Source organism: Bacillus rossius, chromosome 13, assembly GCF_032445375.1.
Source record: "Bacillus rossius redtenbacheri isolate Brsri chromosome 13, Brsri_v3, whole genome shotgun sequence".
NCBI classification, from domain to species: domain Eukaryota; kingdom Metazoa; phylum Arthropoda; class Insecta; order Phasmatodea; family Bacillidae; genus Bacillus; species Bacillus rossius.
This window is the reverse complement of record NC_086340.1, coordinates 3,583,467-3,601,967: the sequence shown is the minus strand read 5'-3', so window position 1 is coordinate 3,601,967 and position 18,501 is coordinate 3,583,467. Positions and strand designations below refer to the sequence as shown.

Here is an 18,501-nt window from a genome sequence, read left to right as displayed (position 1 = left end):
AATATAAATAGTTTCAGTAGTGTATAAAGCAATCTGGAAGAAAAAATGAAAAATTTAATTTAAGTGTTCAAAAAACTTGTTGACAACAAGGGGTTTTTGAACGGTTGCACTATCATTTTCAACATATTATATTGCTTCCTGTATGGTTCGGAGATGTAGATCCAGGTGTTGTAGCAACTCGCGCTCCATCATCCGTAGTAGCTTAATTCTTCACCTTCGAGATCTCTCTGGGTTTTTTTTTTTTTTTTTTTTTTACTTCAGTGGGGAGGGGGAGGGGATATGCTCCCCTATTCTCCCCCCTTGCATCTGGCACCGGATAATGTGTAATGTTGTGATTCTGTGGTAATCAGCATTGTTCCTAATGTGTTTCCAGGTGTCTGAAAATTGCAGTGGATAACTAGAAATGAAAAATTACATAGTACAGAGACAAAAAAAGTTATTTGCAACAATGCTTATTTTTCTTTTTAATGAAAAACTTTTTTACATGAATTATAAGAGTTATTTTTTTCTTTACCGAAGATTAAATTACAAAAAGTGACAAAATTTTGAAAAATAAATATATTTTTACATTAATAATTTTGCTGTGTAAATGTATAGTGGTTAAGGCCTCATCCTCTTCCTCATGTAGCTTTTCCAAAGAGTCTTTGCAGCCTCTCTCCTTTCGTCCGCCTGCTGGTTTTGCTCGAACAAGGACTCCCCGGCAGCGGCCGGCAGCGCGTCGGGGGACTCGGAAGCACCCAAGTGCACGCACTGCAGGTCTCCCGGGAGCACGTACATCCCTCTCATCGCGGAGAACATTTTGACTGACTCGTCGTACAAGGGGTCTGTCGGCACGAGCATCGCGTCAAAGTCCTTCCTCTGCCGTCCGAGGATCCCCACGGGTATCCCCAGCGAGGACAGCTGCTCTTCCGCGGAGAACTGGGCGGCGAGGAGCAGTTTCATCTTCTGGCTCTCTCTGCGAACCAGTTGGAAACGAACTTCCTTGCTTCGGGAGAAGAAGCATTGCGACAGTGCGCAACTTCAGTTGCTTGAAGCCCCAGACACGATTACTTTGGGCACTTACACGTGGCTGGTTACAGCCGCAAGCTTTTAACACAGAATAAAACAAGCAGATTGGCCTGACTATGTCGGAGCTGAACTCAACCCCATTTCTTTTTTAATCATGGCTGACTTTTATTTGAGAATCTTGGCTGCACGAAAATAGGATACTTTTGAAACGCCCATTATGGCCAAACAATTCACTCGAAGGCTAATAATAACCATACAGTCAAAAAACCTGCTCTAACGGCATTGGGGAAAGACTGGCACAAATGTGTAGTGGGCGCTGCTAGTGTTCAGTTGCAAGCAAGCTAACGGCAAAATTACTTGATCAATTTGCTACAAACAAATTTCATTCTTCATGTTAGAGTGAAAACTACATTTTTTTAAAAAATAAAAATACTTAAATATTTTGTGCACAATATTTTTTTATGGAAGCAGAGAGAATAATGCCCAAATCAAAAGTGAAGAAATTACAGAAGTAATGAGGGGCACCAATATCTAACCGGCCACCTAGACTCTCTGACGCAGAGAGATGTCTGCTCTCTGGATTAAGAAAGAAAGAAGACCAGAGAGGCGAGCGCGCACGACGAAATATGCCGTCTCGAGATACAGCCGTCTACATCAGCCCGACCCAATGATAATGCATCGGATATAGAATCAATAAACTTAGACAACCTAGAGGAATCAGAAAATCACATCATCACACTATGGAACTTGAATCGAATACATGAAAAAAACCTAGCATATGTCGCTCCAACTTCTACCCACCCCAATTCTTTTTGGACGTACTTACTTTTCAACATTTTTTTCACTGAAAGTGAAGATTTGGCAGCTGTGGACACCATGCATGAAATCTTGTATAGCGGGCGACTTCGTGAGCAACTTGCTCTTTTTCTTGGCTCCACTGCCTAGCAGGACACTTGTGTAGTCAGGGTTTCTGTAACGAGGGTTGGTGATATAGACTTAGGTTGGATTTTAGTTCTGAGTTGTGCTGTAGCTATCATCAAGCATGTGTTCGTTGGGTGTTTTTTTTGTTTTTTTAATGAGCTGTTGTCCTGAGTGTGTCACTTATGTTTTGTTTTTGTTTTTCAAGATTAATCTAGGCATGAATAAGCAATGTATTCATTTTGTAAAACTATATTTTGAACTATAGATAATATTTGTATAATCAAAGAATATATTGTAAATAAGTTAATGAGTATCAATAAAAAGAGAGTTTCTGGGGGGTCCATTTCACAGAAGTACAAGTTTGTACCTATCAAGTAACGTTTTAAAAGCCCATTGAAGTAATCTGTTACAAGTGTTTCACAAAAGCACTCCAGTAAACATGAAATGGGAAGTGAATTTTTTCAAGAATACAAGTTGTTTACTTTTATGCTACCTAAAAACTCTAGTACCTAGCTAATAAACTTGTAGCTGACACTTGTCTACTACATACCGATTTTTTTTTTTTATCTACTTCAAGGGGTGTGTAGTTAAGTTACAATTACAAGTTTTCTAATATTTCTTCTATAAAAATCATGTGGTCTAGTTCTTGATGAATTAAGATGAACTAAAGTCATAAACATATTTATGATTAAACTTTAAAAAAACTGCAATCAGTATTGATTAAATTGAGTTATGTTGCTAAATTTTGTTATGTACAAATATACAAACTACTAAACTCAACCAAAACCAACCAAAACTTTTACTTGTGTTTAGACAATCTATGTGAAATGCCTGATCTTAAAAACTTGCGATACTAGTGTTTATTTCTTACAATAAATTGTTACTTACGTACAAAGTTACATGACTTGTATTTTTATTAAGTGGGTCTGTGGTCATTGGTGTGAAGCAGGTGGTTAAAAATAATATGTTTAGTTTTTCTGTTGTGCAGTGGTGTGGAGTAGCTGTTCTTTCACCATATCACATTCTTGTATGGACTTATAGAATAGCAAATAACTCACTGTTTTGTTTTGGCGTAGGTGCAGCACCCCCGAATTTTTTGCAAGAAGCCTTTAAAATAACGACTTTGCGCACCCCTGATTTGTGGAAGCACGTCCGCTCTCTCTTCTGGGGGAGCTTTGCGTGGGTAAAGCACGATAGCGGTATGGGTGAATCCCAGGGCTGTTTCGGTTTTGGAAAAACATGAGAAACCCTGGGAACTGTGTTGCCGGTCAGCTCAGCGGCCAGTAGGAAGGAGCGATGCTTGTTGCAGTTGGGGGGGAGGGGATACACATGGCCGCGGCGAACACCGGGCGAGAACGGCTCTCAGGCTCGCGAGTGATGGAGGCCCCCAGGACGCCGCTAACTCCTCAGCACAAAGCTACACGCAGCTGTCCCTTCGGCCGAGGTGGCCCGCTATGAAAGGGTGGACCATCGACACTTGCAGTCCCTCGACGCATGCGTCATGACGGCCCTCGACGAGGCTTTACCTCTGCAAGAACTTCCGGCAGGTGTCGCTGCACCTCTCGGCGCTGCTGAACGCGCGCGTCCTGAACAGACGGTCCACCTCGAACTCTATGAGGCCGAGGTTCTGGCGGCCGAGCGCGATCCACGCGACCCGGGCGCACGCGCGGTACAGCAGCTCGTACAGGCGCAGGTCCGTCTCTGTGTCGGACGCGCGGAGGCGGTTGGCCATGTGGTGGTGGCGGGCGGTTCCCCCCTGCCCCACCAGCAGCGCCCCGTAGTCCCGGCCGACCAGCGCCCGCAGCTCCGCCAGGCACGCCCCGAGCCGGGCCTCGTGGGCGAGGCTTCGCAGCGAGCGCAGCTTCTCCTTCAGGAGCCGCAGCCGGCGGTTCATCTCGTCGTGGGCCTGCGGTATGCCGACCAAGACGACCACACGCCTGTGTTTTATATATCCCGTTGTGTTTACAACGAAACATAACGCAACAACAACAACAGTATTGCACAATAAATTTAAGGTATAACTGTGGAAGAAAGAGCACTTATATACATCAAGAAGTTTTACGTACGTAAAATGCAACATAAACACCGCGAGTAACGAAAATTCTAATTTGCTAGATACTTATGATTGCCCTTAATATTACTGAGCTAACACCGATGCAATCCTGCGAGCCTGGCGAACCTCATGATACAAGGAGAAGAAAAACTGGGATTAAATCGCTGCCTACGTGCGGTGCATTCTCAAGGGAAAAAAGAAAATATCTGAGAGAGAAACATGTGAAACGGGAGCAGACGTCGTTTGACGCAACACAAAACTGGGTTGAAGTAATGGCTAACACAGTTCCGGCCCAGTCTCCCCTACACTTAATGCTGTAACAGCTTTAGGAGTTAACTTATTTCCTGCTTTAATTACACAATTGGTATAAAATGGAACTACCTCTTGCATCACTAGGAGCGCCCTACTTCTATCACCTGACTTGCTCTCAAAACTAACCTTCCACAGAAAATTGCACCGGCCCATTGTGCGAAATCTTCTGTCAAAATGCTAGCTGTCTTCTCAAACTTGCACGACAGCTTATACTGCAGTCCTAATATGTATATCCTTGCATCAAAACTTCCACGGAATCTCCCATTGTATGATAAGGGCCTTAAGGGACCATCAGAGCTTAAGTTGTTAGATTACTCCCCCTCCAACAATATAAGCTATTCTTCATGAGCATAACTTAAGGTGAGCGGATTTTACCCTTCAGTAACTCCAACCTTTTTGGTCTTCGTGTTGTGAGCCTGCTTGCGAAGAACGCTTAACTCTTCATGACAGGGCTTGGTCGCACCGAATGTGGTGGAGGCACGACGCGACACGGGAGTAAAACCATAGGCGTGCCCAGACATTTCCATTAGGGGGGGCCCTGCTAAATTTTTAAATCAGATGCTGAATTTAGAATGTTAAATAGCCTAAATACATTCACTCATTGCCGTGTTTATATTTTTGTGCAGTATCAACGAGATATGTTTACTAGTTAATATTTAAATCCGTATAATTTTAACAATCTTGAAAATGTTTTTTTTTTCATAGACAATGTTTAAAGGGTAGGTACTACTTACACATTTTTCCCTCTCGAATTTTCCAATAGCTTGGTCCAGATCTACCTTGAAATGAACTTATTTTTAGTGAATGCAAACACAGCAATTCAGACAACAGAACTTTAACAAACCTCTTTTTTTTTGTTTGGCCATTTTAAGGGACCTCGTGTTTTAAATAAACTAAGGCGGCTGTATTTCCAGAACGATAAAATGTTTAAAAATATTGTTAATTAGCACGCTGCAACACTGAAAAACAGTTTGAGTGTCACAATGTCAGGAATATATGAATATTAACGAACGCATTAGAGAAAATGCCGATCTGAGTGATTACATTAGGGGGGGCCATGGCCCACCTGGCCCCCCCTGTAGGCACGCCTATGAGTAAAACAATGCTCGTTTCGTTGTGGGTGGCCACACCGGTTGATGCACGGGGCACCCAGCGACAAATATTAGCCTGGCTCTGTCTCTCAGTTTGCTCGGGAGACAGTCTCGTCGTTCGGCCATCAGACACGGATGCAGTAAAGTTGATATAAGTGTAGTTTGTACGGAAAAAAATTAACCTTGTTGGAAATTTGAGTATAATTTTTTTTGGTAGGGTTTTTGTCTGTGTATTCTATCTCTCTTTTTTTAACGTCCGTACCATTGTAATGGTACATAATTTCAGAACCTCATTAGTGTTTATTCCAAGCTACGTTTGTAGTCGAGGTAGTCAGGGGTGCAACAACAAAATTTCCAGGGGGGGGGGCAATATACTTTTTTATAAAGAATCATCGATCCCCCCCCCCCCCCCTATTGAAGCGGGGGGTCCAGGGTCCTCCCCCGGGAAAAATTTTGTATTTCAAGGTGGAAAATGGTGCTATTTAAGCAGTTTTATTATCTAAAAACTGATTACACAGCACTTTCTTTGCCCCCGTTTGCCCCCACTTCAAGGTTTCAGAGGGGGGTTGGGGGTAATACCCTTGCCTGCGCCCCTGGAGGTAGTGTACTTGCATGCAGGTAGCACTGGAGGTAGATGACGAGCATGCGAGTGTGGAGGGTACTTGCGTGCAGGTAGCACTGGAGGTAGATGACGAGCGTGCGCAGCAGCCGGTCGACCTGCGGGCTGTGGAACAGGTCCAGGAAGTCGGCCGGCAACGGGGCGAGCGCCTGGAACAGGGCCACGTCCTTGACGTCCTGCAGCACCACCACGTCCCGGTCGCCCTCGGCGCGGCGCTGCAGGTGGCGTGAGAAGAAGGCGTGCCTCTGCGGGTCCACCGTGTCGTGGAACTGGACGTCGAGCCTCGCGTGGGGCCCCGGGCCCGCGCCCCGGGCGGGCCGGGCCTTGCTGGGCCTGACCACCGACATCGTCACCTCTGCGCAAATTACGATGTTCGGAACGTAACAATATTTGTGGCTTGGTTTTAAATATTTTTTAAGGTCCCCCCCCCCCCCCTAAATTCAAACAATTCCGCCACATAATAATAAATCTCTGCTGCATATAAGCATTAGTTTAAGATTATAAAGGTAAATCATTAAATAAATGAATATTTTGTGATTTTCAAACAAATATTCATTTTTATATATACAACTTCATATATTAATTTGTTTTGTTTGATTATAGGTATATTTATATAACGTAATCCCTTTATTATAAAATGCACTGGAGAAAAATATGAACTGCCAACATCTTGTTAATTTTTTTAATAATATTCTTAAAACCACATTTTTTTTTATTTTTCATTTAAAGAAAACTTGATTATGAACTAAAATATGTAATTCATTACTAAACTTACCTTTCAAAAAAACATTTAGAGATGTAAATACTGTAATTATTTACTTTCCTTTTTTCCCCATCTCACGGGTTTGTAACTAAATGTCAAATTTTTTAATGAAAGTTTTTATATTATTATATAATGAAACCCATATAATTTAATGCTCTTTTACTTTTAATTATCAAGAAGTTTTATTTGAAACTTTTTAAAATATATTTGTACCCTGGAGATAAAAACTAACATATCACAATATAATAGTTATTTAGGAGGGCAATTTTCATTTGTTTCAGTTTTATTTCCTGGATTCATTGCTACAAATAGAAATTGCTTACTAAGAGGTTTATAATTAATTCAAGATAAGAGTTTAATGTCTTAACAGTGCCCAATTTTTCATAAAAATAAAAAGGACATGGGAATGCAGACTTACAGCAACATTCACTACATTGGGATAAAGACCACCATCTTGTGTCAGCCAGCACCATAAACAACTTTGAGAAACAGTACACAGTCTCAAGTCCTACCAATGCTATTCACAGATTTAAAAATAGAAAATAGAGTCTTATGCCTTATCAGTACCATTCACAGCCTATGGACACAAACTTGGCCTTTTCCTTACCAACACCTTCACAGCTTTGGGACTTACAGGCCGTATTGTGTCTTACAAGCATTATTCACATCTTTGACACAGACTACAACCCTGTGTTTTACCAGAGAATTAGGTCACATACGGTACCAAAGATTTTTGGACACAAGACCACAGCTTTGAATCCTTCCAGCACCATTTACAATTTAAGGTTTCAACCAAAGTCTAGTTTCCTACAGAACAATTAACGCAAACCACAGGCTATTGATGCTTTTAGAACTCAAGAATGTAGTCTGTATTTCAAAGGTGTGAATGTTACTGTTAGGAGAAGGGTGTCTCACTATACCAGGGACCTCAGAACTACCATCTTGCTGGTCTGGAGGACCTATAACGACCTTTTCACCGGTCAAGGGCTGTAAGCTCGGCCATTTTGCTGATCTAGGGACCTCGAATCGTCCTTTTGCTGGCCCAGAAACTTCAGACAATTTTTTTGCTAGTCTAGGGATCACAGAGGGCTGTCTTGCTGGTTAGAGAACCTTAGCTCGACCCTCTCGCCGGTCCAGTGACTTAAAGCAGCAGTCTTACTGCTTCAGGTAGGTAAATAAATTGCAATCTTACTACTCCAGAGACTAAAGTATGGCTCTCATGCTGGGCCAGGTAAGTCAGCAAGACCGACTCGCTGGCCCAGGGATCCCAGCAAGACCGACTTCTGGTCCAGAGATGTATGTCGGCCATCTTGCCGGCCCAGGCACCTCAGCGTGGCCATCTCGCTGATCTAGGGAACTCTGATAACCCTGTTAATTAATAGGCCTAAAGCATTTGATATCTCATCCGTTATGTTGACAGGCTTTTCTTTGTTTAACGCCAATTTCTACACAGGTTCTGTATTTCTATTTGAGTATTGCTTAGTGTCATTACACATTATGTAAATTGAAATATTGTTCTGCTTCATGTCAGTAAATATGCAAATGGTTTTTTTATGCGCAGTAAGCAGTAGGTAAATCTAGTATATTTTTGTTTGTAAAAAAAAATTTCGTGTATTTTTATATGTTGTACAAAGCCTAACTGTATAATAATAATGGAGGGAATTTTACGAACTTAACATAATGAACTCTATCTAGACACCAAATTTTTTAGAACGAATCGCAACTTAAATAAACATACTGTCACAAATGAGTGCTATACATTCTTTAACAAAAAATTACCTCAATACGCTCACACAGGAATAATGTCTCTGAAAATTGAGGTAGTGGTGGTGGTAGTAGTACATTTCATTATGTTATTGCAGGCATTACTGTACCATTTTTCTTGTGAAGTTCCATAGCCTTATGGTTTCTACCAAAAGAAGGCTCAATGGAATGCAAATCATTAAATAAAAGTTATTTTTTTATTCCTGTTGTTATTAAAGGTAGTTCAGAAGATATTTGGCCAGAAAAAGATGAACCAACGTTGAAATACATCAAAATTAACTGCTAATCAATTTTTAGATACAGTAAATACAAAATTTCTGCTGTAATTTCAAAAATCTCACCGGACCGTAACTGCAGCAGCTAGTTCGCGTACAAATTGCTAGAATGCGCTACAAATAGTGTTGTGAAATCCAATAGATGGCAGCAAAGTCGTGTGTTTCGATGGGAACATAGAAAAAACGTTGACTTTTTGGTCTTCCTTTTTAATAGTCTTTGGTTACGAATGAACGTGACGTATGTGAATTTACCTATAAATATATATAAACCAAGGTCAATAATGACCTTGTACATAAACATATTTTTTATGTATTATCATGTCTACATATATAAATATATAGGTATACATATTATATGTACAAATATTATATTGGTATATATTTTATATATGGGTATATAGTTTAAGGGCCGTTTTCACCAACGCCTCCTAAACACACCCTCAGCAAAGGACTGCTTAAGTTTAGGCGTTCCTTAAAGTCAATTCTCACGAAATTGGTTTTCACCATCGTAACATTCACTTATGTAGGGGTTGCTTAGTTAGGGACTTGCTTGCCATAGAGCGAGGGTTCGTACAGATATAAGTACTAATAGTTTTCAGGTTGGTACTGACGTCGACCCAGAGGCCACCCTAGCTCCTACAGGCCGTTATGGCGCGTCACCGCCTTCTTCTGTGCGCGGGCGTGTGCGGGAGCCAGTGGTGCCACCTTCAATAAATCAGTGTCCCTCCGACGTAGTTTTTTTTATGTATATTTTCTTTTCTTTCAGCAGGACATAATTTTTATTGTAAAAACTATAATATCATCCATCATGTATAATTTAAATTAGAAGGGTAAATAACATGTATTTTAATATGCACGGGGTGAACAAGTCGCGGGTTCCCGTCCACGAGGACGTCAGATGCTGCACGAGACGCGCGCGGGGAGGGGGTCGGCGCGAGCAGAGGAGGCAGTCGCGTCTGGAGAACCGCGGAGGAGAGACGTGTCGGCCGCGAGCTCTCGCCAAGACGAGTGAAACGGGTGAGCATAGAGGCCTCCGGGCTTAACGTCAGTGACGCGGGGAATAGATCAGCAACAGTCTTCGAGTCGTGTCAGGCAGTTCGAAACTATGGAGATTAGTATGTAAACTATTGCCAAGGGGTCGCCTTATTGTAAATAGTTTAGTTTTCTTTTTATTAGTGTTTCATAATTTTTTCCTTTCCTCTTGTATGTATATATATATATATATCTTTATTCGCTTGTATAGTCATGCATTGCCTAGGATAAAATAGTACCATTGTGTCATGGACGAGACCTCGCCATTTTAATGGGACATTTCAGAAACTGTGTCCGCAGGTAGTGCTTGCCTGAATTCGCTATAGGACAGGAAATCAAAGCCCTGCCGGTTTGGGACAAACGCCATCGGTTAGCGCCGCGACGCCGGCGCCTACTACTTCCCATAGGCGGCCGTGTAAGGGGAAATTCTCGTGTAGTCAGGCCTCACCTAAGAACGGTCGTAGGCGGGAACTGCGATAGCCCCGTGCCAGTGCAAATAGTGGCCAATAAAAAGAGTGAGTGCCACGAAACCCTATGTAGTTTCATTATTAGCAGGCTAGATCCTCTTAACTGCCACGCGGCCCGAAACCCACCCCCAACTGAGCTAGCCCAAGAACCTACACAACCAATAAGGGGATCAGCCCGCTCGACGACAAGTGGCCCCCAACTAGGTGGCAACGCATTCTCAAACTTTCAAATTTTCAAAACTTTCAATTTTTTTTAAAAACTTTCAAACTTTCGAAATTTTGTCTCAAAGGGCGTAATTTGGCAAAGTGCGGGTTGCCAAGAACACGGACAAAGTGGGCGGAAAGGACATCACGGACATTATATGGACTGGAGTAGCGTGCGACGTAGCGCGAGTTGCGTCACGCGAACGGCGCGGGAGCTGCCTGGCGCGGCGGAGCGGCGGAAGCAGGCGGAAGGAGCGGCGCGGGAAAGAGATAAGGAGACGCATCCACGCCGGGATCAGGTTCACGCGGGAGAGAGATAAGGCGGCGCGACCCACGCCGGGCTCGAATTCGCGCGGTATCGCGCTGCGGCTTATCGCGCGCCGAGAGGCGAGTTCGCCGACCGAGCCGAGAAGGATCGGATAACCAAGTGAAGCCGGGTGACGACCGGAAAAATGGAGGGACCGGATGAGACAAAGGCGAGGGTGATGGACACGTGTGTGGGGTGTGGACTTCCGTTCAGGGGGAGACACGGACAGGACCTTTCGTGCGAATGCCCATGGGGACTAGCGGACGTGAAGAGTAGCGGGGAGAGTAATGACAGACAATCGGGGAGTCATTTACCGGGTCACCGCGACGAGGGCGTTAGAGAGCCCATAGGTCATGGTCATCCGAGTATAGTGATGCGAGTGGTCGAGGTGGCTAGCCCATTACCGGAGTTTGCGGGAGAACCGCACGAAGATCCGAGTGCGTTTGTAGCCGCGTGTGTGGACAGGCTTAGGGGAGTGCCACGAAGGGACTGGGTGACGAGAGTGTGTGGCCAGTTACGGGGCCGGGCGGCGAAATGGTGGACGGACACGGGGGACTATCTATCCGAGTGGGGAGAATTCGAGCGAGCACTAGAGAGGCGGTTCAACGGACCACTGGCACGAGCCGAGTGTCAGCGACAACTTTACAGTGTACCACAGGCCGCAGGGGAGAGCGCCGAATCATTTATCTATAGGAAGGTGCGGTTGCACCGGCGAGTGGGGCCGGAGAGAACAGTGAGCGAGGTCATGCCCGTAATATGCGAACAGTTGTTGCCGTCGCTACGCCCTTTTCTGCGACGGGCCGTGGACCTAGAGGTATCCGAGTTCGTGGAGCTGGCCCGGGAGACTGAAATGGACTTGGCAGCAAGTAGGAGGGAACTCTGGGCAAGAGAGTCACGACGGGAGCCTAGGATGACACCAGTGATGTCACAAGAGACTGTGACACCCGAGGACGCAATGACATTGGTCCGATACAGGGGCGGGGCCACACCACAAGGGCAGAGGACGACAGGGGGACCCACACGGGAGACCAGAACACGGTCAGAGGAGCGGAGTACGAATCAGCGGACGAGTGACAACCGTCCACCCAGGTGTCAGTATTGCCGCAGCCCGGAGTATCACTGGCACGCGGAGTGTCCAACCAAGGCGGAGTTGTGGAGGAAGATGGAAAGGGAAGGACGCCATCCGGGAAACGGACAATAGGGGGCAGGGACAGAGTCGGCCACTGCCTCCTAGATACGAACCCGGACAACATGACAGAAAAGACCTCACCGAGCCCGAGAACGAGTCAGCCCAACGACGCCCGCCATGACACCAGCCACAGGGACGAGAGGAACACAGGGACGTCGCCCGCCAAAAGTGACAGCCCCACTGGGCAGCTCGGAAGAGACACGAGGGACCACGGGAACCGCAGCATGGACGCCACAGCAGACGGGGGAGCCAGTAGCAGTCCAACAGCAGGGGACAGGTCACCACCAGAGGAGCAGGGGGCTCCTCCAGCACAGCTGGGACAGCTGGGCACGGACCAGGCGGCGCTGCTCCGGGTGCCAGTGCTCCTGAACGGCCGTCCCGTCCACGCGTTGGTGGACACGGCGGCGACCCACTCTTTTGTCTCCGCCCACCTGGTGCCGGACGAGGACTTGGAGCCACACGAGGACGAGGTGCAACTGGCAACGGAGGGGACAAGCGCGTCCACGTCTGGACGCGCACAGGTAACCATCGGTGTTCGTGACTTATTCAGTCGGACTAGCGCCCTGGTGATGCGTGGACTGCGGGAGGAGTTGATCCTGGGCCTGCCTTGGCTGGTCCAGGAGGACGCCGCCATTGACATCAAGGACAGTAAGTTGCACGTGGGCCGTCAGGGGCGCCGAACGCTGTACGGCGTGGGCCGGGCGGGCCCTGTTCCTCCCTCACCACAGATCCAGCTGGCAGACCTCACTCATGACGTGCCACCAAATTACACAGGGTTGTTCGAGGGCGTGTTGTCGCAGCAACCGTTAGTGTTCGCGGCCACAGACATGCTGCGGCGGACAACGGTGACGGAACATGCCATCCCTACAAAGCCACACAGTCCCATATACGTAAAGCCGCGGGAGTTTGGACTCAAAGACCGTCAGGTAGTGCAGGAACAGATAACCGAAATGCTCCAGAACGGAGTAATAGAAGCTAGTGAATCTCCGTACAATAGCCAAATCGTCATGGCTAAGAAGAAGGACGGGACCTTGAGGTTCTGTGTGAACTTCAAACCCGTGAACTCTGTCACCATACCCGCCCCACCACCACTGATAAACATTGCAGACGCGTTGGCAGGCTTGGGGGACGCCCGTATATTTACGTCACTTGATCTAAGGTCCGGGTATTGGCAAGTCCCCGTCAGGCAGGAAGACCGTCCTAAGACCGCGTTTACGGCCCCGGACGGACGCAGGTTTCAGTTCCGAGCCATGCCGTTCGGGCTGATGGACGCCCCCTCGACATTCCAGGCCATGATGGTCCGCGTCCTGGATGGGTTCGTGGGCGACTTCGTCACGGCCTATCTGGACGACGTGATCGTCTGGTCACGGACGTGGGAGGACCATGCGCATCACCTGGCATTGGTCCTCGAACGGCTGGCCAGACACGGGCTGACCTGCGCCCCGCACAAGTGCCATATCGGGGCAACGGAGATCAGATTCCTGGGGCATGTCGTCAGTGAGAAGGGGTGCCGCCCTCTCCCGGAGCACCTGGACCTGATCGCGTCCAAGGCGGCTCCACAGACGAGAAAACAGCTGCAAAGACTCATGGGGCTCCTGAACTGGCTGCGGTCCTTCATACCGGACTTCGCAGCGGTGACGGCCCCCATGACGGACTTGCTATCCCCCAAAACAAAATACAGGTGGACCGCGGAGGCCGACCGCGCCCTGGCTACTGTCAAGCGCTTGTTCAAGGACAGTCACACCCTCGCACGGCTGGTGCCGGGCGAACCCCTGTACCTACAAACGGACGCGAGTCAAGTAGGTATGGGGGCCGTGTTGTACCAGGTCGGACCCAATGGCGAGCGACGCGTGATGGAGTATTCCAGTGCCAAATTCGGGCCGGCCGCCCGGAACTACGATGTGAATGAACAGGAGTGCTTGGCAGTGGTGTGGGCTGTCAAGCGGTACCAACACCATCTGGAAGGGCGGGAGTTTACTCTTAGGACGGACAATCAGTGTTTAAAATGGTTGAACTCGATGCAAGGGAGGAAGAGTAAATTTACCCGGTGGGCTGTGACCCTCCAAAACTTTGCATTCACAGTGGAACACGTGCCAGGGAGGACTAACCAACTTGCCGATGAATTGTCACGACATCCTAACCCAGAGGACATCTTTGAGGACGAGGGCACGTGGGACGATCTGCTTCCTCCGTCAGGGCGCGCACCCGTCACGGGAGACCAGATGGGGCCCGCGGCATTGTACGCGGTAACACAGGAGGAACCAGTCACTGAACCCGAGGCAGTGGACACTCTCTCCCAGCTGATTAGCGCCGTGCAGCGGGTTCAGCGGGGGGACGACGTCTCGAAGGCCGCCGTGGAGGCGTGCGGGAACCAGGTGGTACCGGATCAGCGCTGCGTGGACGGGGTCCTGCAGACGCGGGTGCCGGGAGGTGGGGATGCTTGGCGAACTCACGCCCCGAAGGGGGCCCGCGCGGCCATACTGGGTTATTTCCATGACCACCAGCTAGCAGGCCACCCCGGGGCCGAACAAACCGCGGAGGCAATCAGGGTCTCCTTCCACTGGCCCGGCATGGGACACGATGTCCGGGAATACGTCCGACGCTGCCACACTTGCCAGCAGCGCAAGGCCCGGAGGACAGACGGCGAGGAGCAACAGCGACCTCGCCGCCCGCAACACCCATTCCACACACTAGCTCTAGATATCATGGGGCCCTATCCCCGCAGCAGCAAAGGCAAGCGCTTCCTTGTAGTACTAACAGACCTGTTTACCAGATGGGTCGAGGCCTATCCGGTCTCCAACGTCCGGTCGGGAACGTTGATAGCGCTGATCGACGGAGAGGTAGCCCCTCGCTTCGGGTACCCAGCGGTGCTCCTATCGGACAACGGATGTCAGTTCACGGGAGCCCGCTGGAAACAGGCCTGCAGAAGGTGGGGGGTGAGCCACCACACGACGCCGACGTATCACCCGAGGGCCAACCCAACCGAGAGACGGAACCAAGAGATAAAGGCTCAGCTCCGTCTCCGGTTGGGAGAGGACCATTCAAAATGGGATACCCATTTGCCGAACCTCTTATACTGTCTGAGGCGTCGTACGAGTGCCGCCACGGGTTACTCGCCGGCAGAGCTGGTCATGGGGCGGAACCTGGCGCTGCCAGGAGAATGCCGGGTAGAGGCGGCAGCCACAGAAGCCGGATGGGGCGAATGTCTCAATACCGAGCTGACCAGAATGCAGGAGAGGGCTAGGCGGAGACAGGAGGCCTATCTACAGCAGACGACACCACAGTCCACTAGACCCCCCCCTACTCTGAACCCCGGGGACCAAGTGTACGTCCGACAGCATCCTCTGTCGTCAAGGGCAAAGAACTTTTGTGCAGGTCTAGCCCCGAAATGGGCGGGCCCCAGGACCGTTCTGCGACAGGCGGGGGCCACATCGTACTTAATACGTACACCAAGCGGGAGGCCCGCAAAAATTCACAGAGACCAACTGCGCCTAGCCGCGGGGGAGAGACAAGCTCCAAGGGACACGGACAGGGGAGAGGGGTCTGCCTCTACACCAGTCACCGACGCAAACCAAGCCAGCCGTGACATGGACGGAAGGTGGGACGAGGACATGGCGGGACAGAAAGAACAAGGAGACGTGACAGAGACGCGACCGGCAGCCGACACAGGGGCAGCCATGAAAGGAACGGAGACAGGAGGGGCAGAAGAGAGCGTAATGGAACCAGCCAGGACATTTGGGGAACCAGACGAAACGACCGCCGACACAAACGTGATCCAGTTCATCACGGAACCGGACACGGACGGGGAGGACGAGGAGGGGAAAGACCCAGACACCCCTCTCTGGCCCCTCAATACGAGTCTGGCGGACTCGTCGTTCATTATGACCGTCACCGAACCAGACTCAGATACAGAACGGGGGGACACAGAGGGGATGGAGGAAGAACTGATGGGGGTCCTGACAGGTGAACCAGGATCTTCGGGGTGGTCTGCCATCCCAACCACGAGGATGGGGGGAAAGGGCAGGACATTAGACCCCAACTGTTCGCTCAGCCCCTCAATTTCCAGAAGCGAATCTGGGGAAAACTCCCGACCTAGGAGGATACGGCGGGTACCCACCTACTTACGGGAATTTCAGTGCAATAACCTACCAAAGGCAAGCCACCACACTAACACAGGATCCCGACTCAGTGTCATGAGTTTACTGCCACCCTTCGCGAGACACCCGCACACGATACACACCAGAGGCCAAGACACTTCCTACCCTCTCGTTTCTACGATCAACGAGTGCAACGGCAGATGCGATTAAGAGACGTTGACGCGCATAATGGCCTTGTGGGAGGGGGGGGCATTTGACGTCGACCCAGAGGCCACCCTAGCTCCTACAGGCCGTTATGGCGCGTCACCGCCTTCTTCTGTGCGCGGGCGTGTGCGGGAGCCAGTGGTGCCACCTTCAATAAATCAGTGTCCCTCCGACGTAGTTTTTTTTATGTATATTTTCTTTTCTTTCAGCAGGACATAATTTTTATTGTAAAAACTATAATATCATCCATCATGTATAATTTAAATTAGAAGGGTAAATAACATGTATTTTAATATGCACGGGGTGAACAAGTCGCGGGTTCCCGTCCACGAGGACGTCAGATGCTGCACGAGACGCGCGCGGGGAGGGGGTCGGCGCGAGCAGAGGAGGCAGTCGCGTCTGGAGAACCGCGGAGGAGAGACGTGTCGGCCGCGAGCTCTCGCCAAGACGAGTGAAACGGGTGAGCATAGAGGCCTCCGGGCTTAACGTCAGTGACGCGGGGAATAGATCAGCAACAGTCTTCGAGTCGTGTCAGGCAGTTCGAAACTATGGAGATTAGTATGTAAACTATTGCCAAGGGGTCGCCTTATTGTAAATAGTTTAGTTTTCTTTTTATTAGTGTTTCATAATTTTTTCCTTTCCTCTTGTATGTATATATATATATATATCTTTATTCGCTTGTATAGTCATGCATTGCCTAGGATAAAATAGTACCATTGTGTCATGGACGAGACCTCGCCATTTTAATGGGACATTTCAGAAACTGTGTCCGCAGGTAGTGCTTGCCTGAATTCGCTATAGGACAGGAAATCAAAGCCCTGCCGGTTTGGGACAAACGCCATCGGTTAGCGCCGCGACGCCGGCGCCTACTACTTCCCATAGGCGGCCGTGTAAGGGGAAATTCTCGTGTAGTCAGGCCTCACCTAAGAACGGTCGTAGGCGGGAACTGCGATAGCCCCGTGCCAGTGCAAATAGTGGCCAATAAAAAGAGTGAGTGCCACGAAACCCTATGTAGTTTCATTATTAGCAGGCTAGATCCTCTTAACTGCCACGCGGCCCGAAACCCACCCCCAACTGAGCTAGCCCAAGAACCTACACAACCAATAAGGGGATCAGCCCGCTCGACGACAGTACTTCGAACTTGTTGTCACGTGACATACATAAGCCAATCAAATATTTTTACTAAACAGTAAACAAATATCTGAATGTTTATTAATTTCGCAGTAATTGGATGTTACGATGTTAGTGTATTTTCACGGAAAGTAGTAGCTATATGGTCGTTGCAAAGTAGTGTGAAAAAGTTTGAAACAAAGAGAATGAAAACGCAAAACTTTTCTTCTGATGAGAAAATGAAGGTGTTGAGCCTAGTTGAGAGGCATAAAAATATAATAGAAAATAAGAGGACGGATGCTGTTTCGAGCAAAGAAAAGGACGCAGCATGGGAGAATTTATTCGCTATTGTAATTTTGTCTAAGTTTAAACTAAGTTTTAATAGCAGATGAAAATAAAAAAAAAATCAGTTTATTTCCTTTAGGACATACAAAATTCCTTGTAATAAATGTTCTTTTAAGACTTTTCAAAAGAAAAACCTTTAATTACTTCCTTATTAAATGAGTTCTTAAATAAAAGTGGAGTATGCGAACATTCTCGAATGTATTTATAATAAAGGATTTCACATTAAGTTCACCTTAAAAATGTTCCACAACTTCAGCAATAACATTTATATCAAAAATAAAATGTACATCTTCGGCTAGTTCGTATTCCTCCACGGCATCCATTTTATTTTTCTTGTTTTGTGTCAGTAAGTGCCGCTTAAATAGTTAGGGGCCCGATTTCCACCACTTAAACTAAGGGATGCTTAAGATTACTTAAGAGTTCCTTAACTGTTGGTGAAACGATTCAATGTGCTAGGCAGCCCTTACACATGCCTTAAGCAGCCCTTAAAAGTTAGGGGACATTGGTGAAACCGGCCATAAATATACAAATAATATACGTATATATTTGATATGTAGGTATATATATTTTATAAATCAAACATGTAGGAATATAAAAAGTTTTGTGCATAGACAATACAATAGGCACAAATTTAAAATTTCCCGCCTTGAATTAGTTTGAATAGCCCACCCCGCATCATCCATCTTGGTTAGTTCGTGACCCATCCTCCGGGAGCGTTAGTTGACTTTGTCAAAACCTGC

General features: G+C 47.7%; 2 protein-coding genes across 3 annotated transcripts; both read right to left on the bottom strand.

Annotated features, from left to right (window-relative positions):
- Nucleotides 1-540: 540 nt before the first annotated feature.
- Nucleotides 541-3,935, bottom strand: LOC134538123 (protein phosphatase 1 regulatory subunit 36-like). 2 transcript variants are annotated; one of them, XM_063379155.1, is made up of 3 exons: nt 3,456-3,935; nt 1,835-1,978; nt 541-955 (listed from the first exon to the last, which is right to left on the bottom strand). In XM_063379155.1, exons 1-3 carry the CDS (start codon nt 3,821-3,823, stop codon nt 601-603), a joined length of 867 nt encoding a protein of 288 aa, XP_063235225.1. In that variant the 5' UTR covers nt 3,824-3,935; the 3' UTR covers nt 541-600. The 2 variants fall into 2 exon arrangements, with proteins under 2 accessions (XP_063235225.1, XP_063235226.1); XM_063379156.1 differs by lacking the exon at nt 1,835-1,978.
- Nucleotides 3,936-5,940: 2,005 nt separating this feature from the next.
- Nucleotides 5,941-18,437, bottom strand: LOC134538583 (uncharacterized). Its single transcript, XM_063380008.1, has 3 exons — nt 18,431-18,437; nt 8,873-8,891; nt 5,941-6,337 (listed from the first exon to the last, which is right to left on the bottom strand). The coding sequence occupies exons 1-3, from the start codon at nt 18,435-18,437 to the stop codon at nt 5,941-5,943; spliced, it is 423 nt and encodes a 140-aa protein (XP_063236078.1).
- Nucleotides 18,438-18,501: the final 64 nt, after the last annotated feature.